General features: G+C 41.7%; 1 protein-coding gene and 1 long non-coding RNA gene across 2 annotated transcripts in view; one reads left to right on the top strand and one right to left on the bottom strand.

Annotated features, from left to right (window-relative positions):
• Positions 1 to 21,675, top strand: part of A2M (alpha-2-macroglobulin) — a 45,662-nt gene extending 23,987 nt beyond the window's left edge. Inside the window, exons 18-36 of the mRNA XM_043564671.1 lie at positions 1,204 to 1,324; positions 2,000 to 2,228; positions 2,962 to 3,082; positions 3,418 to 3,539; positions 3,875 to 3,926; positions 8,233 to 8,316; positions 8,598 to 8,774; positions 9,300 to 9,387; positions 10,885 to 11,041; positions 11,348 to 11,422; positions 12,183 to 12,363; positions 13,928 to 14,151; positions 15,505 to 15,723; positions 16,136 to 16,263; positions 17,347 to 17,437; positions 18,792 to 18,860; positions 20,355 to 20,457; positions 21,155 to 21,196; positions 21,533 to 21,675. Of these exons, the coding sequence (XP_043420606.1) occupies positions 1,204 to 1,324; positions 2,000 to 2,228; positions 2,962 to 3,082; positions 3,418 to 3,539; positions 3,875 to 3,926; positions 8,233 to 8,316; positions 8,598 to 8,774; positions 9,300 to 9,387; positions 10,885 to 11,041; positions 11,348 to 11,422; positions 12,183 to 12,363; positions 13,928 to 14,151; positions 15,505 to 15,723; positions 16,136 to 16,263; positions 17,347 to 17,437; positions 18,792 to 18,860; positions 20,355 to 20,457; positions 21,155 to 21,196; positions 21,533 to 21,549 (2,300 nt within the window). The 3' untranslated portion in view covers positions 21,550 to 21,675. The remainder of the gene's footprint in view (positions 1 to 1,203; positions 1,325 to 1,999; positions 2,229 to 2,961; positions 3,083 to 3,417; positions 3,540 to 3,874; positions 3,927 to 8,232; positions 8,317 to 8,597; positions 8,775 to 9,299; positions 9,388 to 10,884; positions 11,042 to 11,347; positions 11,423 to 12,182; positions 12,364 to 13,927; positions 14,152 to 15,504; positions 15,724 to 16,135; positions 16,264 to 17,346; positions 17,438 to 18,791; positions 18,861 to 20,354; positions 20,458 to 21,154; positions 21,197 to 21,532) is intronic.
• A 639-nt stretch (positions 21,676 to 22,314) lies between these two features.
• On the bottom strand, positions 22,315 to 23,044 carry LOC122473861. The gene is made up of 2 exons (XR_006294731.1): positions 22,897 to 23,044; positions 22,315 to 22,503 (listed from the first exon to the last, which is right to left on the bottom strand). It is a non-coding gene; the product is annotated as an uncharacterized LOC122473861 (long non-coding RNA).
• Between the last annotated feature and the right edge of the window lie 1,994 nt (positions 23,045 to 25,038).

Genomic DNA, 25,038 nt, shown 5'->3' with positions numbered 1-25,038 from the left:
GAAAATATTCAATGAAAATTCATTAGTTATATGGAATTTAAATAAATATTATTATATGTTTTTATTATTTATAAGCTAAAGTCTATAATCCTTTAAAGTAGAATTTATAGTAGGGGCACCTGGGTGGCTCAGTCAGTTAAGCAACTGACTTCAGCTCAGGTCATGATTTCATGGTTCATGGGTTCGAGCCCCACGTCGTCTCTGTGCTGACAGCTCAGAGCCTGGAGCCTGCTTCAGATTCTGTCTACCTCTCTCTCTGCCCCTCCCCCTCCTCTCTCTCTCTCTCTCTCTCTCTCTCTCTCTTTCTCTCTCTCTCTCTCAAAAGTAAACACTTAAAAAATAATAAAATAATTTTTTTTTAAAGTGGAATTTATAGCAAACTTATGTACAGGCACAAATGTTTTTTCAGAGAACTGGTTGTTAAATATTTACCAGCACACCATTAACAGAAAGTAGACAGGCAAGAGAACCCCACTGACCTTCTGACACATGTGGAAAGAAAGAACTCGTTTTTAATGTTTATTTTTATTTTTGAGAGAGAGAGACAGACAGACAGACCACGAGCGGGGAAGGGGCAGAGAAAGAGGGAGACCCAGAATCCAAAGCAGGCTCCAGGCTCTGAGCTGTCAGCCCAGAGCCCGACGCGGGGCTCGAACTCACAGACCGCGAGATCACGACCTGAGCCGAAGTCGGACGCTTCACTGATGAGCCACCCTCACGCCCTAAAAACGTTTTTATCCTTGATCCTTCACTCCTGTAAACTTTCTCAGAACCACTGTCATAATGTTTGGGGACAGTGGTTCTTTGACCCCACGGAGGAACATACCAAATGGAAACTGACTCCCGCCCTTCTTCCAATCCACGTTACATCACTCTCCTTTCGAGACAATGTGCCATAAGCACAGAGGACTCTTTTCTGCTACAAAGGCAATCGAGGCTCTTTCTGCCTCTAGATCTCCATGTCCTGTATTTGTGATTCTCTTACCCCCACTCACTTTGGACTTACTCTAGTCCAAACTTAAGCTCTAGAATTCGGCTTACATATCACTTCCTCAAAGAAGTATTCCCTTAACACCAAAGCATCCTCTCCTGGTTCCTGTCTGTTCCATCAGCCTGTTTATTTCTTTTGTGACATGTATTACAAGCTCTCATAAACTTAATCTTTGTATTTCTTATTTCTGTCTCCTCCCTCGCCCACCATAGCCATATCGCAATTGCAAAGAGGCCAGGAACTTACAGAAATGGCACATGTTTCAGAGGCGTTCACCGAGACTGTGAGAAAGTATTTCCCTGAGACGTGGATCTGGGACTTGGTGGCCGTAGAGTAAGTAACTTTCTTTATATATAAAAGGTAAGAATATAGACTCCTCACGATTTTCCGGGTTTGGCTAATTTTTCAATATCCAAGTATTTCTTTCAGACACGTTGTTATTTTCAGGAGAGGCTGAACATAAGTACTTCTGCTATGAAGTCTCACTCTTCTAATTATATCAGAGCTGAGAAATTTTGCACATATTTAATTCTAAGACTTCCAGAAAATGGGAATAAGGACCAGGTACTGCGTAGACTAACACCTATAAGAGATCTTTCACCGGCCAACAGTCTTGGGTCAAGCACAGAATCAGTCAGACCAACGAGACGCAGTCATAGTAGAATTAAAAACTGTAAGCCTGCCTTCACTGGAACAGTATTTTCAAGAGTAAAATTTAAGAGCAATCTCAAATTACAGATTCAATTTGTAACAACATTGTCTATAATAGACAATGCTATAGTTATATGTCTAGAGAAGATTCTGATATAGACTAGAATTGCAAACAGAATTGGAAGGAAAGGACTTCTAATATTTTCCCATTTCAAGCCTTGATTATCCTCTCCTTTATTGATATTTCTACTGAGTGCATTCAGGTCACGACAATAGAATTATTTATAGGAGTTCTCTTCCTGGAAAGAATTTATTTCACTGTTTACTTTCTGTTCTTCACATTTCTATCCTCCCCAGCGCATCAGGTGTGGCTGAAGTGGGAGTAACAGTCCCTGACACCATCACGGAATGGAAGGCAGGGGCCCTCTGTCTGTCCAATGACACTGGGCTTGGTCTCTCGCTTCCCGCCTCCCTCCGCGCCTTCCAGCCCTTCTTTGTGGAGCTCACAATGCCCTACTCTGTGATCCGCGGAGAGACCTTCACGCTCAAGGCCACTGTCCTAAACTACCTTTCCAATTGCATCCGGGTAAGGACCTTTCTTTCCTCAATTGAACACAAGGTGACAGTCCAATAAATTGAAAACTGTACTCTTTGAAATACTGACATACTCCTTTGTGCCAGATGAGCTTACCAGAGGAGGAATCCTCTCAGAGATATTCATATGTTATAGACGCCATGGTTGCTGGTATTTCCAAACACGTGCAACTTAAAACAAGCTTCTGAGCCTTACCACAACCCCATAAGTTTAGGAAGCTTGTGCAGTATGAAGACTTCTGACAAGGTGGACAAAAATCAGTACGCTTCATTCTCACGTCTTAGATCCCTTAAGGTTTCGACTTCTACCTTCCACGTATTTAATTTTCACATAGCATCATAGACCAATAGACATATCAAACCTCACTTTGAAAGTTATTTGTGAGCATCTGACCTCCCCTGAAACCACAAGCATTTATAAATCTTGCAACACTCTGCTGGGAGAGCTGAAGGAATGGTCAAGATCCCAGGCCAGAGAGGTAGAGTTTCCACAGGCAACATGCCATCATGACTTTTGCACCTCCTGTCCCACCCCACGAATGAGCAGATTATTGAAAAATACTAAGGTTTCCATGTCAGATCATGGAAAGGTAGTTGGTCTGCACTTAGATCATCTCTACTATTAGGCAACCTAAACCAATCCCCAACATGCTTTATTTCAAACCATTATGCTTTTGGTCTCCTTCTCCTTCTGATCTGTCTCTTGGATTTACGTGTGGTTTCAGGTTAATGTGCAGCTAGATGAATCTCCTGCATTCCTAGTCCAGGAGAAGAAACAAGAGTCTCACTGCATCTGTGGGAATGGCCGGCAAACTTTGTCCTGGGGAGTAACACCAAAGGCATTAGGTGAGGGACACTCTCCTAGAGACAATTCTCTACTCAAGGATTGTATATGTCAGCAGGATCCTTACATCTAATGTTCTTTCCCTTAGGCAAAAACACACCCCCTCCAATGGTAGGATTTTCGCCTGTGTCTTTTACTCTAGAAGGCTATCCCCACTTCCTTTACTTCCACCTCCACCTTGGATTCTCAGTATCATTAGCCTCTGTGTTTCCATTCCTGCTCCTGTGTTTTTATAAAACTAAAAGAGGTTACAAAACATTGAACACTTATGAAACTTGAGGTTTGGAGGCATGGAGAAAGAAGGCGATGGTGCTCATCTGTACTGCCCCTTTTTTAGGAAGTGTGAACTTCACCGTGAGCGCAGAGGCACTGGAGTCTCAAGAGCCATGTGGGACCGAGGTGACTGTGGTCCCTGAATATGGAAAGAAAGACACAATCATCAAGTCTCTGCTGGTTGAAGTAAGTAAGCCAATCCATTTGAGAGGTCACAACGAGTCAATAAAAACAATGGTGAATCCAGTTGAGATTCCAAGTTTTAGTTAAGAAGGGTTAAATAATACATAATCACAGAAGAGTTCACAATATTCTCTCCTCTTCTCTTTCTCCATCTCTCTCTCTCTCTCTGTCTCAATATTTATATCATTTTTCGCTCACTTCCTCCTCATCTGTCAACCTGTCTCCTTCATATTGCTTATACTTACAGAATTTATTTATGTAATACATTTGGAAGTCAGTTCTACTACCAACGTACATGTCCATTCTTACCTCTACCTTTTCTTTCTTTCCACCTAAAGCCTGAAGGACTACAGAAGGAAGCAACATTCAACTCCCTGCTCTGTCCACCAGGTAAGAGTCACTCATCATAATTAAGATAGCATTGACCAAAGTTTGTGTAACATTTAAAGTTTGAAGAATTTTGTATATTATTATAAAGTCCAGGAGACAGGTTATATATATCATATATATATATATATGATATATATTATATAGATATATATATCATATATTATACGATATTATATCATATAATATATATTATATATGATATATATTTATATATATGATATATATTATATGATATATATTATATGATATATATTATATGATATATATTATATGATTTATATTATATGATATATATTATATGATTTATATTATATGATTTATATTATATGATTTATATCATATAATATATGATATATATTTATATATAACATATATATAACATATATATGATATATATATGTATATGACATTATATATTATTCCTACACTTCCCTACAAGGTAAGTAAGACCCAGAGAACCATCAACCCATTTGAGAAGACACTAAAGAAACTCACAATAGAAGATACGACTTTATCTCGGTGAAGAATTTTCTAGTCTAAACAAAAACACTTACAGAAATTTAGTACACTAAGAAATTTATCGACACAATGTGTTCTCACCTCAAACAACATGGAGTCAACACCATACATGTGTTTCTTGACTTTCTCTGTCTACCTATGAATTGTTGTTTACTGTGTTTATTATACTGTCAAGACTTCAAATATATAAAATGTGTTCTAAAAACGTAATTGCCTGGTTATCTAGCCTTATTTCTACATTTAAGTGAATTTACCACCAAATCCTTTTATCATGGCTTGCCTTCCATTTCTGAGTTCTTTACTTTGATTTATTTCTTATGTGTCTAAAGCTGATCATCAAGCTGTTTTATTAAAATTAATTTTTATTGGGGGCACCTGGGTGGCTCGGTCAGTTAAGCATCTGACTTTGGCTCAGGTCATGATCTCACGGTTCATGGGTTCGAGCCCCATGTTGGGCTCTGTGCTGACAGCTCAGAGCCTGGAGCCGGCCTCAGATTCTGTGTCTCCCTCTCTCTCTGCCCCTCCCCCACTCACACACTGTCTCTCTCCCCAAAATAAACAGCAAAAAAATTTCTCAATTAATTTTCATTGTCTGTGTAATACAAAAATACATTCTCCTTTAGAAAACACAACTTCATATTAAAGGCAATATTTTTAATACTTTAATTATCATCCATATATGTTTAAAAATAATATTCATAGATGAATTTATTTATATATGTGACTTATGTAAATGGTATTAAGTTTCATCCTGTAACTTGGATAAGTAACATTTCATGACTTCTTACTCAGCAATCTAGCTTAAAAAGCTAACCATGTTAAATTATAGAACTAGGTAATCCCTTTTAGTCCCATTCCTAAAAGGTAATTCCCTTCGATGTAGTTTTAGTAAAGTTCCCTCTATCGATATATCACAGTTCTGATTGGTATTTTAGCTATTCCCCATTTTCTTAACTATTTGCCAGAAGAATAAATATAAATAAATAAATACCTCCTTATGTATAGATGCAAGGTTTTTTTTTTTTAATTTTTTTAATGTTTATTTATTTTTGAGAAAGAGAGAGACAGAGCATGAGCTGGAAAGGGGCAGAGAGAGAGAGGGAGACACAGAATCAGAGGCAGGGTCCAGGCTCTGAGCTGTCCGCACAGAGCCTGATGCGGGCTGGAACTCACGAACCATGAGATCGTGGCCTGAGCCAAAGTCGGACACTTAACTGACTGAGCCACCCAGGTGCCCCGCAAGTATTTTTTTTTAAGTGTTTATTTATTTTGAAAGACACATAGAGAGCGAGCGGGTTAGGGACAGAGAGAGAGAGAGGGAGACAGAATTCCAGGCAGGCTCTGAGTCAGACGCTTCACCAACTGAGCCACCCAGGCGCCCCCAGATGCAAGTATATTTATTTGTAAAATGTGAAATTCCTAATTAAGAGGTGATATGTATATTCTCCAGTTTTAATAGAACTTTAAAAACCCTTTTGCTAATACCTAAATGTTAATATTCTCACCAAGTTTATATTTCCCTCCGTGATCACCAGCATCTTTTACCATGAAAGTTTTCAATTTTGGTGAAAATTTTAGATGAAAAAATATAATGTTTTATTTGACGTTTATTTATTTTTGAGACATAGAGAGACAGAGCATGCACGGGGGAGAGTCAGAGAGAGAGGGAGACACAGAATCCGAAACAGGCTCCAAGCTGTCAGCACAGAGCCGGACGCGGGGCTCGAACTCAAGGACTGCGAGATCATGACCTGAGCCGAAGTCGGTCACCCAAGCGACTGAGCCACCCAGGCGCCCCGAAAAAATATAATGTTTTAATCTAAATCTCTACAATCACAAGTGACGATGAGCTCATTTTTACACACTTATGAATGCCTTCATATCCTGTGACCTTTCAGGTCGCAGTGATTTTTTTTTTTTTTTTTTCTGATTCATCTGTATCTCACTGATTCTTTATCTATTGAATAAGTTGCTTTTTTTTTTTTTTTGGCTTGGTAATTTGTCTTTTACCTTTTTTATGGCATCTGTTTTTTTTTTTTTTTTTAACGTTTATTTAATTATTTTGAGAGAGAGGGGAAGGGGCAGAGAGAGAGAGAGAATCCACTCAGGCTCCTCTCTGGTATCTGTTTTCTTACAAAAGTTTCTTGGGGGGAAGGTAAGAGAGTTTGTTTTTTTTTAACATACAAATAATACAGGGCCCCTGGGTGGCTCAGGTGGTTAAGCATCCAACTCTTTTTTTTTTTTTAACGTTTATTTATTTTTGAGACAGAGAGAGACAGAGCATGAACGGGGGAGGGTCAGAGAGAGGGAGACACAGAATCCAAAACAGGCTCCAGGCTCCGAGCTGTCAGCACGGAGCCCGACGCGGGGCTTGAACCCACAGACCGTGAGATGGTGACCTGAGCCGAAGTCGGCCGCTCAACCGACTGAGCCACCCAGGCACCCCAGCATCCAACTCTTGATATCGGGTCAGGTCATGATCTCAGGCTTCATGAGTTCGAGCCCCATGTTGCCTGCTTAGGATTCTCTCTCTCTGCCTCTCCATGCTTGCATGCAAGTGTGCACATGCACTTTCTCTCTATCTCTCAAGAAAGCATAAAAAACATTAAAAAAAATTTTAACATATAAATAATATATATAATTATATGTTATATATTATATATTATATAATTATATATTACATATTATATAATTACATATTATATAATTATATATTATATATTATATAATTGTATATTATATATATAGTTGTGTATCTAAAATTAAAATTTAGATACACAACTGTATATAAATGTAATTAACAACATACATAATTAATGTATACAACTTGATGAGTTTGGAAATAAGTATTCACCTGTAAGACTGTCACCACAATCTATACTATAAACCTATCCATCACCTCCAGAAGTTTCCTGCCGCTCACTTATTAGCATATTTTTCGTGTGATAGGATCACTTAGTATGAGATCGATCCTATTAGCAAATAAGCATTTAAGTGTTCAGTATGGTATTGTTAATAGCAGGCATTGTTCTATACAATAGATCTCTACAGTGTAATCTTCCTGCATAACTGAAAATGTGTACCCTTTGACCAAAGTTTCAATGTTAATTTCACGAGGAAGGGGGACGCAGCATGAAGATAAATGCTACATTTCTCTTTCATCGTCATGAAATGTACCAATCCTAAAATGGCAGTAAATGTATGCCTAGCAGCAGCAATTATTTTATGTTCAGTGAGTCAGATACTGTTCACCTTCCCCCCCAGTCCCATGTCTCGGGCCCCCATAAAAATACGATCTTCCTATCTGTGAAATTTGAGGGCAGTAAGGACATTGTTGTTGGAATTTGGAAATCCCAGAGATTTTTCCTTTGCTTATGTATACATTAGGGGGGTTTTTCATACAACTGTCGAGTAAGGAGGTTAGGAATAGACGCTAAACTGATCATCTTGTGGTAACCATCTCATGCTAGCCACGGGATGGTCACGACGGAGTCACAACATCATGGGCACTTGTCAATTGGTAGCCTTGTTTGGAATGCACTCTAAATACATGGGGGAAAAGAGGGATGGGGAAGAAGAATTTCTAGAAATCTCAGAATCCCATTTGTACACATTTAAGATTATATATATATATATATACACATATATATATGTATGTATTTTTTTTAAGGGAAATACTGAAAGAGGGACAACTTTTCAGAAGTTTAAGTATAAGGCATAGTCTGGCTTCTGTGTTTTGGAGCTCTACAGGAGCATTATTTTCATTATGGCTTGTGTGTTTCTCTAGATACCGGAGTGTCTGAACAATTATCTCTGAAGCTGCCACAGAACGTGGTAGAAGAATCTGCCCGAGCCTCCATCTCGGTATTGGGTGAGCTCCGTCCCTGTGAATCATTCTACTATATGGGCAGTTTTTGCTGTATTTCTTTTCCATAAATACTCCCTCAAAATAACAACTCTAATTTCAACTTCAGTCTTCCCTCTGTCTTTGGGCTTGTTCATTGCTCCCAATCATGCTCCTGTCCCTGGACAACTCACCCTTGCCCCAAATCTTCATTTTTCAACCTCCCTAAAATTATTCCTTTCTTCTTAAGGATTCGGATAGATTGTAATCTAGAAGACTTATGATGTCCCATCTCTCCCATTCCCTAGGAGATATCTTGGGCTCTGCCATGCAAAATATACAAAATCTCCTCCAAATGCCCTATGGCTGTGGAGAACAGAATATGGTCCTCTTTGCTCCTAACATCTATGTTCTGAATTATCTAAATAAGACACAACAGCTGACTCCAGAGGTCAAGTCCAAGGCCATTGGCTACCTCAATACCGGTGAGTGATTAAACAAGTAAGTGAAAACTTCACAGAGTCATTTTAACAAGACACTGGATTTCCCAATAGGCTTGAATTACTTATCGGTTCTATGGTATGTTGGCTTCTCATAGTATCATAGTTACTTTGGCACGCATGCTGTGACCGCTAATTTTATGGTAACTATCCAGGGTCCAACTTCCCATTAATGTTTAGAACTCAGACCCTTCTAACATATGACAGCAAAATTTAAGAAGTATCACCAAAGGGACGCCAGATGGTCAGAATCTCGCAGTTCGTGGGTTCAAGCCCCACATCAGGCTCTCTGCTGTCAGTGCAGAGCCCGCCTGGGATCCTCTGTCCCTCTCTCTCTCTCTCTCTCTGTCCCACGCCCACTTGTGTGCTCTCTCTCTCAAAAATAAATAAATGCGTTTTTTAAATTTTTTTAAAAGAAAGAACTATCAGCAGAGACCGAGGCATTTTGGTAATTTTTCCGGCCGAAACACATGCCATCTGTCATACTGTTTCATTAACCTTCTATTCCAGGTTACCAGAGACAGCTGACCTATAAGCACCGTGATGGCTCCTATAGCACCTTTGGGGAGAAATATGGCAGGAATGAGGGCAATACCTGGTAAGGAATAGACAGTTTTTCGAGCTCCTATTTCCGTACCAGCTCTCTTACATGTATTATCACAAGTATATTCACAGTAACCTTATCACATATGTATTATTAAACCTGTAGTTGGTTATGCTCAGTACCTATACCAAGACCAGCGAGGTAACCACCAGAAAGGTTGACATTCAAATACATGGATATTAGATCTGTCCCCAACATTCATCCTGTTAATAACACCAAGCATATTCTTTCTAAAATAGCTATTCTGGGGGGGTTGGGGGGGGGGTGCTTGTGTGGCTCAGTCAGTTAAGCACCCGACTCTTGATTTTGGCTCGGGTCATGATCTCATGGTTTGTGAATCTGTGCCCCGAATCAGGCTCTGCGCTGACAGCTCAGACCCAGCTTGGGATTCTGTCTCCGTGCCTCTCTCTCTGTCCCTCCCTGACTCGTGCGTGCTCTCTCTCTCTCCGTCTCTCTCTCTCTTTCTCAAAATAAATAAATAAACTTCTAAAAAATAAAGTAAAATTTTAAAATAATAATAATAAAATAAAATAGATGTCTTTGGGGGGGCAACTGGGTGGCTGAATCAGTAGAGCATGCAATAGTTGACTTCACGTTAAGTTCAGCCCCATGTTGGGTGTAGAGATTACTTAAAATTAAAATCGGTTAAAAATAGTAATGAAATTGGGGCGCCTGGGTGGCTGTCAGTTAAGCATCCAACTTCTGCTCAGTCATGATCTCACAGTCCATGAGCTCGAGCCCCACGTCAGGCTCTGTGCTGACAGCTGGGAGCCTGGAGCCTGCTTCGGATTCTGTGTCTCCGTCTCTCTCTCTCTCTCTGCCCCTCCCCAACTCATACTCTGTCTCTCTCTCCTTCAAAAAATTCAATAAACATTTAAAATTTAAAAAAAAAAAAACAATATGATAGCTATTTTTAAATGGCTATTTTTTTCTAAAATCGCTCCCATAACCATGAGTTTTTAAATAATATGGCCAGTGAACGTATCACATAACTTTTAGATAAACCACGTTAACTTCCACTTGTGGTAGCTTTTTAGATCATACTCATCTTGACTGAGAATAAATTCACTCATAGGGAGAACGAAATGAGGGGGACCCAGTGACACGAAACATTGTTTTAAAATCCCTAAGGCAAAGCAAAGCAGTTAGAAGTTACCACAATTTTCCATAGAAGATTCTGCCATCTACAGAAGGAAGTCTCTAAAGAGAAGAAAGATGGAAAACCTTACTCAAATAAGTAAAGATAAGTAACATTAGAAGAACATTAGAACGTTACTCGCTGTAGCAAAGAGAAAATGAGTCAGCAACGAAATTACCAGATTTAGCAGATTAGTCAAGCAGTCTAAAGGAGATGGGAGTTCTAAATACACGTGAATACCGGTCAGGTGACTCACATCAATGTAAATGGTGTCCGATGAAGCCTGTCACCGTGACACAGTTATAAAACTATTGTCACAACATAAACATCACCATCGCCTCCCTCCTGCTCAGGCTTACCGCCTTTGTACTGAAGACTTTTGCCCAGGCTCGAGCCTACATCTTCATTGACGAAGCACACATCACCCAAGCCCTCACCTGGCTCTCCCAAAAGCAGAAGGACAATGGCTGTTTCAGGAGCTCTGGGTCTCTGCTCAACAATGCCATTAAGGTGAGGTGTTCGTGGAGTTAGCTTTTATCTGTCCATTCTGATGTCTACAAGGATAATATAGGAATTCCTTAGGAAAGACAAATAATAGATAGATAGATAGATAGATAGATTGATAGATAGATTGATAGATAGATCCCGGATAGTGCCAAGAAACAGGGGATGGAACATAGGTTGCTTGTGCTAATTTGCCCCCTGGGGATGCAGACGAGTAAGGATACATTCCATGACACCCAGGAGCTGATTAAGAGCATTCTCAGAAGTTCAATTAATCAAGTCTCTCTCTCTACCCCCCCCCCACACTTACAGGGTGGAGTGGAAGACGAAGTGACCCTTTCTGCTTACATCACCATTGCCCTTCTGGAGATTCCTCTCCCCGCCACTGTAGGTACCACCTCATTCCCCTGCTGAGGCATAGTTTGGACACAAACTGCTGTCCTGCTGTCAGAAATATCACCTTACTAAAAGCCAGGTGTCAGCTTTCCTTCTATGCCATGCCAATGCTTCTCGGATCAATAGGAAATGTGGTCCGTCCGTTAAGAGAGATATACACTATCCCAGGGATGCCCCCTAAGCTATTTCTCCCCTAAGACCTCCCACTCCAGCCATATGTACATACAAAATGAGTTCTAAAAATATGGACTGTGCTCCTGCCTTACGAATGTAATAATAACATTGCATTATTAGTATTAAAATAGAATTAATAATAGTATTAATAATAGTATGAATAGCATTATATATATAATAGTATTAATAATAGTATTAAAATACTATTCTCTCTCTCCATAAAAATGACAACAGATGGGGGCGCCTGGGTGGCTCAGTAGGTTAAGCGCCTCACTCTTGATTTCAGCTCAGGTCATGATCTCGCGGTTCACGACATCGAGCCCCAAGTCGGGCTCTGCACCGACAGCATGGAGCCTGCTTGGGATTCTCTGTGTCTCCCTCTCTCTCTGCCCCTCTCTCACCCTCCCGAGTGCTCTCAAAATAAATAAACGTTAAAAAAAAAAAAAAAGAAAGAAGGAAGGAAGGAAAAGAACGAGAACAGACGGACACATGCATTTGGAAAATGATCCGCGTTTACCTGGAAAAGCCAGTGTCCCTGTTCACATAGCTCGGTTCCCTCCTTGTTTTCCCCCCTCAGCACACTGTTGTGCGCAATGCCCTGTTCTGCTTGGAGTCAGCCTGGAATTCAGCAAAGGAAGGACCCCATGAGAAGCACGTCTACACCAAGGCACTGTTGGCCTATGCTTTTGCCCTGGTAGGCAACCAGGACAGGACCAAGGAGATACTCCACTTACTTAATGAGGAAGCTGTGAAGGAAGGTGAGCAAACATCCTGCCTTCTCTGTATCAAGAACCATACCTCAAACCCCCCCCACCACCACCTACCTCCTGTGATCACTTTCCCCTCTCTTCTTTTGTCTCTATCACCATAAAATCTGGAACTTCTTAAGCAAGTCACACACCAAAAGATAAGAGGCAGGTGCGCTGTAGTCGTGAGAAGCTCAGCCTCTGGAGACTGGCTCCAGAACAGTTTAACAGTGTGACCTTGGGCAAGTCGCTTAACTCGTCTATGTTTCAGTTCCTTCAGCAGTAAGATGGGGGTAATAATAGTATTTACTCTGCCCCCTCCCCTGCTCAGGTCGAAAAAATAGAAAATAAAATGCAAATGGTAATATTTTATCCAATAAAATATATTCTACCTTTCTGCCTTAACAGTGCCGTTAATTGTTTATTCTTAAAATGTATCGGGAAGGTTTCAGATATACAAAAAGGCATAAAGGATAATCAGCAAACCACTTTACACTTCCCTCCCAGCTTAAGAAATACAAAATTACCAATGCAGGAAAAATTCTGTGTGCCCCTCTCACCCCCAAAGGTGACCATTACCCTGAATTTGTCATTACCATTTCTCTGGATAGCCTTATTTTTACTCCACCTATATTCCTAAACAATATTCAGAATTTTGATGTGTTCTTCATCCTTTAATCAACAGTATCACACTTTTGAGTATTTCTGCATCTTGTTTTCTTGTCTGTCTGTCTGCCTTTTGTTTTTTAAGTTCCACATTGTGCTAACAGGAGATCCCTACTGAGGGCCTAGAGCTCTAATTCATTATTTTCGCCGCCGCATAATATAGCGCAAAATATAGGTAACTCATAACTTATATTAAAGAGTCTCTCGTCATAGGTGTTGTTTCTTATTTGTTGCTATTGCAAACCGTGCTGCAGGGAATACTCACTTATGTGTCTGTCTCCTTGTGCGTGGGTGTGAGTTCCTGGAGGTTCTACTTCGAGAAGTGAATCGCTGATTCGTAGGCGAAACACATCTTCCCCTTTGCTGGATGTTCCCAAATTGCGATTTACTCCGCAGCGTAATTTACTTCCCGCAGCAGTTTAAACCGGTTCCCATTAGGCCACACCCTGGTCAGCCTTTGGTTACCTTAAGGATTACCGTTATTTCGTACTGTTATTAGGGTACTGTTCTCACCCTAATGAGTGCGAACTCCGTTATCTCATGTCATCTGCGATCCTCACAAGAAATCTCAATAGGAAAATTTATAGAAAATTTCACAAAGCCCAGATGAGGTCTGGATAACATCAGAAACAAGCAACCCCCACACTCAGGGAGCGAACTTGCTCTGCAATTTCTCCCCAACGACCAACCATAGCCACCGTTTGACAACTTCGTTGGCTGTGGGCCTACGACTCAGCCACATTTTCCGCCTTAGGCTGGCTGAAACAAACCACGTTCAGGTTTACGCAGAAGGAAAAGCATCTAGATAAGGTCCAAAGGAATATAATTGGAAGGCACCCTTCACTTAAGCTCTGGCTTAAATTAGATATGAATATGTGGTTACTCACAAATCTCTTTTTCTCATCTCCAGACAATTCCGTCCACTGGGAGCGACCTCAGAAACCCAAGGCACCAGTGGGGCATCTTTATCAGCCCCAGGCTCCCTCAGCTGAGGTGGAGATGACGTCCTATGTGCTCCTCGCTCACCTCATGGCCCAGCCCAGCCCGACCTCCGAGGACCTGACTTTGGCCACGAGCATTGTGAGCTGGATCCTAAAGCAACAGAATGCCCACGGGGGCTTCTCGTCCACCCAGGTCTGTGTCTGCCAGAAACTTTTGCTTCGCCTTCAGGGAACAAAAGTTCTGAACAAGATATAAACACATGCAAGAGGGGAAAATGAGGATGCGGGTAACTCGAAATGAGGAAAATATGACGAGTATTCAGGGAGAGCGAGAAATAAGGAAAACTCAAAGTCAAAGTGTTATCATCACAGTCCCCTCCTGCCAATAAAAACTCTACCTCCCTAAAGAAGTGAGACCCTATGTGCAATGGCCACAGCAGAATGGCTTTTAAAAACCTACCTTCAGGAATCTTCTGGAAGTTCTAAGAGTCCCTTTCAAACAACAGTTGGAAACAGTTTCAAACAGTTTGAACAGTTTCAAACAGTTCTCAGGAGCGCCACTCAAAACCCAAAAAAGCTCTCCTTGCAAATCTCTGCATTCAAAGGTCCCCTTTAACCGGCTTATTTTGAAGCTGACACATTTTATGCTTCCACTATTCACCCTTTGCTATACAAATATTTGAAGCTGACACATTTTATGCTTCCACTATTCACCCTTTGCTATACAAATATTTGTTCACCAGCAGCATGAAGAACTTGCTTTATTATTGCCAACATCGTAAGACTATCTAAAAAAAAATCCATCGATAGGTACACAGCAGGAAGTGTTATTTTCGGAGAATTTAGGCTTATTTTTCCATATGAATGGGGAAAACACGGAATACTTTTATGACAACAGTTACTCTTTCTTAAATCTATTGTTTAAAGAATGTCATTCAGGTTCAATGCTGAGAAGATTTGAGAATTGAGAAGATGGCATGCAAGGGTGGGAGGAATCCAGACTTGTGGTAAAAAAAAAAAAAAAAAAGGGAGAGCCAAAAAATGCCAATAAATCAAGAAGATAATTATAATTAAGCATGCCCCTGATCATGGCTGCAAAGGACCTTGGGTTTTCTCAGGGCACTGAACTCAGCAACAGAGCCGAGTTTAATTTGGGGTGAGACGCAGACTGATCTTTGGTTGAGTGATGGCAGACATAACCACAATTATCAAGTAAGACATCTTAGACAAATAGCTAATGCCAATGAATGATTCCCATTCACATATACTTTCCACAGCCCATAGCCCACAAACATTCATCCATAGGAAAAGATCAATTTTCTGAGAAATAAAAGAAGCCCCTAAAGCACCCAGTCCGAGGCAGATATGTGGATGTCATGGTTCTGTTATCTATCTAAGGATTCTAATCAATCTGGAAATTAGAACTCCGTTATTTAAGTAGTGAGGGAAGCAAGAAAGAGGATGTCAAGGCCCATCTTGTCAACATGCCTTTGGGCCCTCAGAAAGTTACTGAGCCTACACAGGTTCTCTCACTCGTCTTTTCTAGGACACAGTGGTGGCTCTCCATGCCTTGTCCAAGTACGGGGAAGCCACTTTCACCGGAACTGGGAAGCCTGCACAGGTGACCATCCAATACTCAGGGACGGTTTTCGAAAAATTCCAAGTGGACAGCAACAACCGCCTGTTACTACAACGGACTTCATTGCCAAAGGTGCCTGGAGAATACACCATGACAGTGACAGGAGAAGGATGTGTCTACCTCCAGGTGAGACTCTTGGGGCACATGGGGTCAGAGGGCCCACCGGAACAGTCCTCACTAAAAAATTCCTAACTCAATGGGGCGCCTGGGTGGCTCAGTGGGGTTGAGCTTCCGACTTCGGCTCAGGTCACGATCTCACGGTCTACGAGTTCGAGCCCCGCGTCGGGCTCTGTGCTGACAGCTCGGAGCCCGGAGCCTGCTTCAGATTCTGTGTCTCCCTCTCTCTCTGCCCCTCCCCCATCATGCTCTGTCTCTCTCTCTCTCTCTCTCTCTAAAATAAATAAAACGTTAAAAAAAATTTTTTTTTTAAATTCCTAACTCAGCTAATGATAGGGCAACCCAGAGAACGAGTTGAGGAAGCTTGGAGGAGTTCTGGTGGCCAGAGGGAACACAGATTTTTGTCTTTGATGTTCCACAGACATCCTTGAAATACAATATTGTGCCAGAAAAGGAAGAGTCCCCGTTTGCTTTGGATGTACAGACTGTGCCCCAAACCTGTGATGGACCCAAAGCCCACACCAGCTTCCAGATCTCACTGAATGTCAGGTAAGACCTGTGACTGGGTCGTCTAATTCTGGGTATAAGAACCAGTCTTCTAGGGGCACCTGGGTGGCTCAGTCGGTTAGGCAGCCGACTTCGGCTCAGGTCATGATCTCGCGGTCCGTGAGTTCGAGCCCCGCGTTGGGCTCTGTGCTGACCGCTCAGAGCCTGGAGCCTGTTTCGGATTCTGTGTCTCCCTCTCTCTGACCCTCCCCCGTTCATCCTCTGTCTCTCTCGGTCTAAAAATAAATAAACGTTAAAAAAAAAAAGAACCAGTCTTCTTACCGGAACTCCCATTAAGCTGAGTGGGGTGGCAATAAATGTTTGCACTACATTTGTTGTAAAAAGCAACGCGTCCTCATGCCGATACAGAATCGCTTCATGATGGGGTATATGCGTTGTGCCTCCCCTGCCTCCAGGATCTGTGATTGTGAAACCTCATTATTGAAAAGTTAGGTCCCCTCAATAAGAACTAAAAAAAGAGAACATTCACCCTTGCCTCTGACCCGAATTCCTGATTTAATTCTAAATGTAAGTGAATTCATCCTATTGTAATGAAATTCTGTATCGTTCTTGCTCTCTCCGATCGCCAAAATGTCTGAATAGAAGGACGTAGTGAGTCTGTGGTTAGAATTCCTACCGACAATAAGTAAACCTCAGATTACACACAAAATAATCGATTTGCATACATGCACAGCAACATTCAAATAGCTCCAGGGCTTACCAAAAAACGTTTCTGCCCACAGGAATGTTCTACCCTGGCTGGGGATACCGTTCAGGACAAAAGTTAAAAGTATACGTAGCAAATAACACGCAGAGGTTAGTGGTCGCAGGCCCAGCTATGCGTCACTCACAGAGAGCTTCCTTAAACTCCAGAACCTCGAGTCCGCACACGTAAAATGCTGATTCATCAGGTCTAGGGTAAAGCCCGGTCTCTGTGGCTTTAACAAGCTCCCTATCACTTGGGTGGGATATTTAGGAAGGCTTTCATGTACTATTGAGGGCTGTGATGGCTTACTGTGGACATGGGGGAAAAGGATATTTAATAACACGGAAAGCCCTAATTTCCTTTCTCCCCCAAATCTTCAGTTACACTGGGAGCCGTCCCACCACCAACATGGTGATTACTGATGTGAAGATGCTATCTGGCTTCATTCCCCTGAAACCAACAGTGAAAATGGTAGGTCTATTATACGTCCAGGAGGCTCTAGTTTATTTGACGTTTTATGTATCTCCAGGCTAAGAAAATCTTAAAATATTTTAAATCAACTTCTACCAAAGGCTAGTACTTTCTCCAAATCAGAAATACAATTTAGCCTGCTTGTATACGGGTTTTTTGACGTGTGGTGTTTTTTTTTTTTTTTTCTTTTTTCCTCATGGAACTCTGTTTTCATGCGTCTCAAAATTCTGTGAACAGGTTTTTGATCACGTGGTTCCCATTCAAAAGTATTTCTTTTAAAAAGCTAATAACTTAAAACACCCACACACGCAAACGAATGGTCCACAAAACATTCTCCCTTCCTTCTGAAGGTTTTACGAGGCATTATTATCATTAACCAGTCTTACTTTTAAACTCAAATGGCCAACGGAGACAAACAGTGCTGAGACCATCCTTCCACCACTGATTAAGACTAGGGTGGCAGGTATTAGGGATAATATTCATTTAGTCCCCTGAGCCTTCCGGGCAGACATGGTGACCTTGCCAGATGCAGCAGCCTTTTCATCCGCTGCTTTGATGACCCCCGGAGGGACTGTGTGTCTCATTTCGCAAACAGCTCTCTTCTAGAAGCCACAACGTACTAGAAGAATATCAGCAGATTCCTGGAGCTTAGACTCTTAAGATAAAGCTGATGCACCAGTGGAAAAAAATCTATGAAAAATAACCGACGGGCACAAACTAGAAGTATTACAGAAGTTCAGAGGAAAATGAGATTGCTATAAATTAGAGCAGGCAAAAAATTAAAAAAAAAAAAACAAACAGTTAAAAAAGGAAACCTCCTTCATGAAGGAATAGAATGTAACTTGAACATTGAAATACGGAAAATTCTCAAGTTTAGGACATTTATTTCACATTTCTGCAGATATATCAACTTTACACATAGGCATGTGCCATACTAAAATTAAATGCTGCCTTTCATTTTTACTTTAAAAACATTATCATCGGGGCGCCTGGGTGGCTCAGTCGGTTAAGCGTCCGACTTCAGCCAGGTCACGATCTCGAGGTCCGTGAGTTCAAGCCCCGCGTCGGGCTCTGGGCTGATGGCTCAGAGCCTGGAGCCTGCTTCCAATTCTGTGTCTCCCTCTCTCTCTGCCCCTCCCCCGTTCATGCTGTGTCTCTCTCTGTCCCCAAAGTAAATAAACGTTAAAAAATTTTAAAAAAAAATAAATAAAAACATTATCATCTTTACTTACAAAAATCATTCGAAGCAGCTTTACCCTCAGGCTTAATTTGGTAATCCAAATTCTCCTTTTCTCTGGTTTCCCCAGAGGCTTCATCTGTTTATTAACATTTGTGATGTGTTAATTTTCTCCAGCTTGAAAGATCTAACCACGTGAGCCGAACAGAAGTCAGCAACAACCATGTTTTGATTTATCTGGATAAGGTGAGAGCCCTGCCACTCTAGTTGTGAAAACAATATAGATAATACTTCTTCTAAAATTTTTTTTAATGTTTATTTATTTTTGAAGGAGAGAGAGACAGAGTGTGAGTGGGGGAGGGGCAGAGAGAGAGGGAGATACAGAATCCGAAGCAGGCTCCGGGCTCCGAGCTGTCAGCACAGAGCCCGAGGCGGGGCTCGAACTCCAGACCGTGAGATCATGACCTGAGCCAAAGTCGGACACTCAACAGACTGAGCCACCCAGGCGCCCCATATTGTCATTCATTTAAAGCGAATAACTGAGCCGAAGTCGGACACTTAACTGAGCCACCCAGGCCCCCTGATAATCCTCCTTCTAAGGGAGTTATAATAATCCTATTCTAAAGGAAGTGAATGAAGACATTTTGGAGACATCACTTCATGGCAAAACTTTGAGCATTCTAGGGGTGCCTGGGTGGGCTAAGTGTCCAGCTCTTGATTCTGAGTCAGGTCATGATCTCACAGTCCATGAGTTCGAGCGCCGTGTCAGGTTCTGTGCTGAGCAGAGGGATTCACTCTCTCTGCCCCTCCCCTGCTTGTGCTGTCTCTCTCAAAATAAATAAACATTTTTTTTAAATGAGCGTTCTAATACTAATTCCAGTAAACATTCTCCTCTCCTTTATTCACATTTCATGTGAGACAATGGGAAGAAATGGCTTATTATAATATTGGGATATGAATATTTCTAAGCCTCATATGCAAGAAATTCTCAATACAATGTGTTTTTTATGTCCATAATCTATTTTGAAAATATTGAATAATGTAAGGAAGAAACCCAGTGGTAAACCCAATGGTTTCTTCTTTACATAATTATATCAACATCAATTCTTATGTTGATGCTGCTATATCAATTATATATTATATCTCAAATATATCAATTATATAATGGACACCTCAATTACTATATCAACAGCACATGGACAATATAAAAGGGGAAAATATTGTCCATCTCAGCAAGGATGTACCAAAAATGATAATATCAGTCCACCCATAAACTAATCTCACTTTATAGGTGTGTAATCTAACATAATTTATGCATTCATATATTAATAGATGTTATAGTTTATAAGTTTTATGAAATTTTAACAAGGCTGTAATGATCAATTTTTTTATATTCCTTTTTGAGTTGACACAGTATTTCTACAAGATAGGGAAGTAAAACTATACCAAATCTCTGGATATGTAAAAATGGACATGGCCATTCAATCAATAAAATCATATATCATTCACCCCTTATAAACAGAGCCCATGGACTAGCATTTAGTTATAGGACTATATGAATTGATCGGATTATTTAAGGCAAATTTTGGAATTTTTCATTCACTCTGGGAACTTTCTGCAATTTAAGGACACTGTTAGTTGATTAAAAAAAAAAAAAGGTTCTTTTCCCCCAAGAAAGTAGATGAATAAACTCCTTCGAAGAAGACAGAAGAAAACTTTTACTTCCCTTTTGCTTTCTAGGTGACCAATGAGACACTGAGCTTGTCCTTCATGGTTCTGCAAGATATCCCAGTGAGAGATCTGAAGCCAGCCATAGTGAAAGTCTACGATTACTATGAGACAGGTAAGTGTGAACAACTTCCACATAGAAATTAAATTTTTTTTTTAACTTTTAGAGAGAGCAAGAAAACCAGGGAGAGGGGCAGAGGGAGAGAAAGGGGGAGAATCCCAAGCAGACTCCACGCTCAGCGCAGAGCCCGAGGCGGGGCTCGATCCCACGACCGTGAGATCATGACCTGAGCCAATATCAAGAGTTGGTCACTCAATTGACTGAGCCACCCATGCGCCCCTAGAAATTCAATTTCCGATCACAGAAATTTCGATTTGAGAACTGTATTGGGGCCCCTTATTACACTAACTCTTCTTATTTACTTCATTTTGTCTCCATCAAGTCTGATTCTTCTCTGTCGTCTATACATACGTTGTAGAAACTCCCAGTTGTATAAATATGTCAATTACTAATACAAACCACCTGTAGGACATTTAGCTCCCTTTTCTTCAGATAAGTCAACGATAAGACACCATGAGATTTAAAGAAGTATAACATGTGAACTGTCCTTCAGAAGCGTAGGGTAAAGAGAAACACAACACACTGTATTTGAAGAGTTGGCAACAGAAGACCGCAAGCAACGCATCAAATGGATGATGCGGAAGTTTCTGACCCAAGTCTTCCCATAAGGAAAGATTTTTTAAGGGACCTGTCTCCCGCAGGTGTTTGCTATCCCTCTCCCTTCACCTAATGGTTTTTTGTTTTCATTCAGATGAGTTTGCAATTGCTGAGTACAGTGCCCCTTGCAGCAAAGGTAAGCAATGCACACGCTTTCCAAATGCAGTCACACCCCCTTTGGCTTGTCCCTCCCATAACATGAAATTCTGGCTAAATGGTTTTCATAGATACCCTCTTGCTCATAGTTCAACTTATTACTGAAAACTTCATTTGTTGGGAAAAGGTCACTGATGGCCAAACTTTAAAGAGTCCATAGGGTTACTTTTTGAATAATTATAAGTAATAAATCTCACTTCCCACTATATTAATCAGGTTTCCTTAGGCACCGTGCTACCCAGATCTAAAAGACAGAATATTCATTGCTCAGGAGACCCATGTCCCTCTTGATTTTCTCTTCTTTCCACTCTCACAGATCATGGAAATGCTTGAAGACCCCTTCAATGAAAACTGCTTTGCTGGAGTATCTGTTCCACAGACTCAGGTCTCTGTGGAAGAAAAGAATTTTTGTATGTCTGAAGATTTGAGGAATAAACCTTTTTTTCTGGCCAATCTTTATCACTGGTTCCTCATTCATTCAATAAACATTTATAACCTTTCCATATAATTCCCAGTAGGATCTTAAGATTAAACATTGATAGCAATCAAGGGTTGAGGGACTTCAGAAAATTAAAAATGTTACCGGGGTATTGGTCTGAGTAGGTTTCACTTGGGGCTTCAGGAGAAGGATTATGTACTAGGAGAGTGGGAAGGGTGTTTGGTTACAGGAATACCCTAAGAAAAAGCCAGAGTGCATTTTAGGAGAGAATAAGACTGTCTCGACTAGAAAAGACTTCCCAAGTTAAAGGGAAATAATGAAATACAATGTTGGATAAGTTACACTGGGAGGCAGTATAACTAGTTAGAACTTCACCTGAACTGGGATCACGTGGCCTCAGAACCAAATCTGCCATTGATTGATACAAGTGGTCAGTTTCAATAAAGGATGTCAGATTGAAAAAAGTTGAAGGGGTGACACATCAGAAACGAGTCCTTCTAAAATAAAAAATCTATAGAACTCAGCAGCCCAAATAGGAGTGTTGTATTGGAGCATTTTTTCCCCCAGAACTTTGAGCCAGGATCAAAGCGTGGGTGTAAACTCAAGAAGCAATTCAGAGGCAGAAATCAGCATCCCCACAATATCCAATCTCTACATTGTCTTTGTGGGAAGTATTGAAATCATTTATTGTGTGGCTAGAGGAGCAGAAACTTCAAGAGCTTGTAGAGATCTCTAGAATAATCCTAGGAGTCATCTTCATTTGGGTTGGTTTGACAGAAGCTTGGATGGTATCAGCTAAGAGCTTTAAAGGACTTTGAAGTTCAAGCATTCTGAGCTCTAACTCTGGACTGGGCAAAAGTAAAAGAAAAAAGCTATCACTGAACTCCATACATTCCAGCCTCCCCCTCTCGACCCTACATGAATTCCAAACCACTTGCAAAGCTGCAATATCACTGCGGAGGCCCCTCACCGAAAACCTCACAGGGCTGAGGGAACACAAAATGTATTCAGCACAAATTCGATACCCAGGACCAATCTAAATTCCTTCCCAAAACACAGGGAAGAAATGATTATCCTAACGGTGAAGTGGCCAGGGTTTCCCTCTTTGGAGAATCACCTCCCTTCCATATTTTATATAATTTTCAGCGTGGAGTGGTGGGAAAAGCATGTGTTTCCAAAGATGTGGAAAGCGGGATGGTCTCAACATCCAACTCTGGCATTTAGCACCTATATAATCTTACCTAGCACTTACTGCCTCTCACAACTCAGTTTTCTGATCTGTATAAAAGGAGAATATTATCAGCCTCCACAAGCATGTGTGAGGATGAAAAGCCAAAGGTCCTCCACATAACGGACCTCACTGGGCACCGCGGTACCGACCGGAACCAGCAGTCACTTCCGGTTCATCTGCGAAACGGGCCTAGAAACAGCGACTACCTCACGAGACAGCTGCGAGCCGTGTGCTTAATCTCGTTCTCGACACACAAAAACGTTCAAAACCTAAATGGTAGCTCTTTATTGAAACCATCTTTTAAAGGCTGTCAATAATCCCATGACTTCTTCAAGGGAAATCTATGCAAAACTGGAGACGCTCAAGGTCGTTTCTGAGTAAGGGTAACAATACACCCGGAGAGCAGTTAACCACAAGAAAGCAAAGCTGAGAGGTGCCTGGGTAGCAGCTCAGTCAGTTAAGCGACCAACTCTTGATTTCGGATCAGGTCATGATCTCATGGCCGTGAGATGGAGCCCCATGTTAAGCTCTGCACTGAGTGTGGAGTCTGCTTAAGATTCTCTCTCTCCCTCTCCCTCTGCCCTGCCCGTCCTCTACTCACGCCCTCTCTAAAAAAAAAGAAAGAAAGAAAAAGAAAAAGCAAATCTGAAATTACTTGCTTTAAAAATTACAATTAGGAATCCAATCGTTTTCTCCAATTTCCTGAGTAGCGTTGACAGAAAGCTGAGACTTTAAAAATATATTGGAAAATGCAGGTAATTGGGTTAATGCCCTTACATTTGTTCTGCCAACAGGGCAGGGGGAGGAGGGCAATAGGTCTGAGGCTTGGGGGCTGTGGGCCAACTCCTCCCAGGATCCCCTGGGCCTCGCGCTGTAGGACTCTGACGCCCAGCCAGCACTGAGCAGCCGATGGGTCGGGATCCGAAATGATCCCGTTCCAAACTCTAATTGTGCAGGTTCCCTCCTATAAAAGGTTCACAGCCTCCCTCCCATCCTCATGGCCTTCACCCTCACCCAGGCTGCCTTCACCCCCTTTAAGAGCTGCTGTGCCCTCCAGAGCATTCGTGTCTCCAAACCACTCACCAAATTGCAGCCAAAGTCTTCTTCAGAAAACTCATATATTTTTAAGTGTGTTTATTTTGAGAGAGAGAGAGCCCAAGCAGGGGAGAGGCAGAGAGAGGGAGAGAGGATCCCAAACAGTCTCCACCCTGACAGCACAGGGCTCGAGGTGGGGCTCGAATTCACGAATGGTGAGATCATGACCTGAGCTGAAACCAAGAGTCAGACGCTCACCCAACTGAGCCACCCAGGCGCCCGGAAAATTCACATTTGATTGTAACTTTTCTTTGTCTAAAGCCCTTTGGTGGCTTCCCATTACATTAGTCCAATGGTTCTTTCTGGCTTGTCAGGTCCCGCACGTTCCCCCTACCTTTTCAGGTTCCTCCGTCCCATCAGCTCCTGAGATGTACAGGACACTGTGCTAGGTACTCAGGGTGCACAGGGGAAGAAATCGGAGGAAGTCCTGCTACAGCCCAGCAGGAGAGACAGATGTCTACCTGGTGACGTAATTACCTAATTAAAATATAACAGGGGGCACCTGGGTGGCCCAGTCGGTTGAGCATCTGACTTCAGCTCAGGTCACGATCTCACGGTTGACGAGTTGGAACCCCACATTGGGCTCTGTGCCGATAGTGCTCTCGTGTTCTCTCTCTCAAAAATAAGCACTAAAAAATTAAACCTCAAAACAAATCAATAAAATGGCAGTGAATGACACCCAAGGAAGCCAGGGTGCTGGAGACTTCCTGGGGAGGATGAGCCAGGTGGCTCACAGAGACTTTAACTCTCCACTCCTCCCCCAAATACTTCAGCACTGAGTACGATATGTACGTGCATCCATGCAATGGCCGAGGAAAAGCGATGCTGTTTCTTTAAGAATTTAAAACTATGGTTAAAAATGAAAATATATTTAAAAAATTTTTTTTCAACGTTTATTTATTTTTGGGACAGAGAGAGACAGAGCATGAACGGGGGAGGGGCAGAGAGAGAGGGAGACACAGAATCGGAAACAGGCTCCAGGCTCCGAGCCATCAGCCCAGAGCCTGACGCGGGGCTCGAACTCACGGACCACGAGATCGTGACCTGGCTGAAGTCG

The sequence above is a fragment of the Prionailurus bengalensis genome, chromosome B4, assembly GCF_016509475.1.
Source record: "Prionailurus bengalensis isolate Pbe53 chromosome B4, Fcat_Pben_1.1_paternal_pri, whole genome shotgun sequence".
In the NCBI taxonomy this organism is placed as follows: Eukaryota; Metazoa; Chordata; class Mammalia; order Carnivora; family Felidae; genus Prionailurus; species Prionailurus bengalensis.
This window is presented reverse-complemented; position numbering and strand designations above follow the sequence as displayed.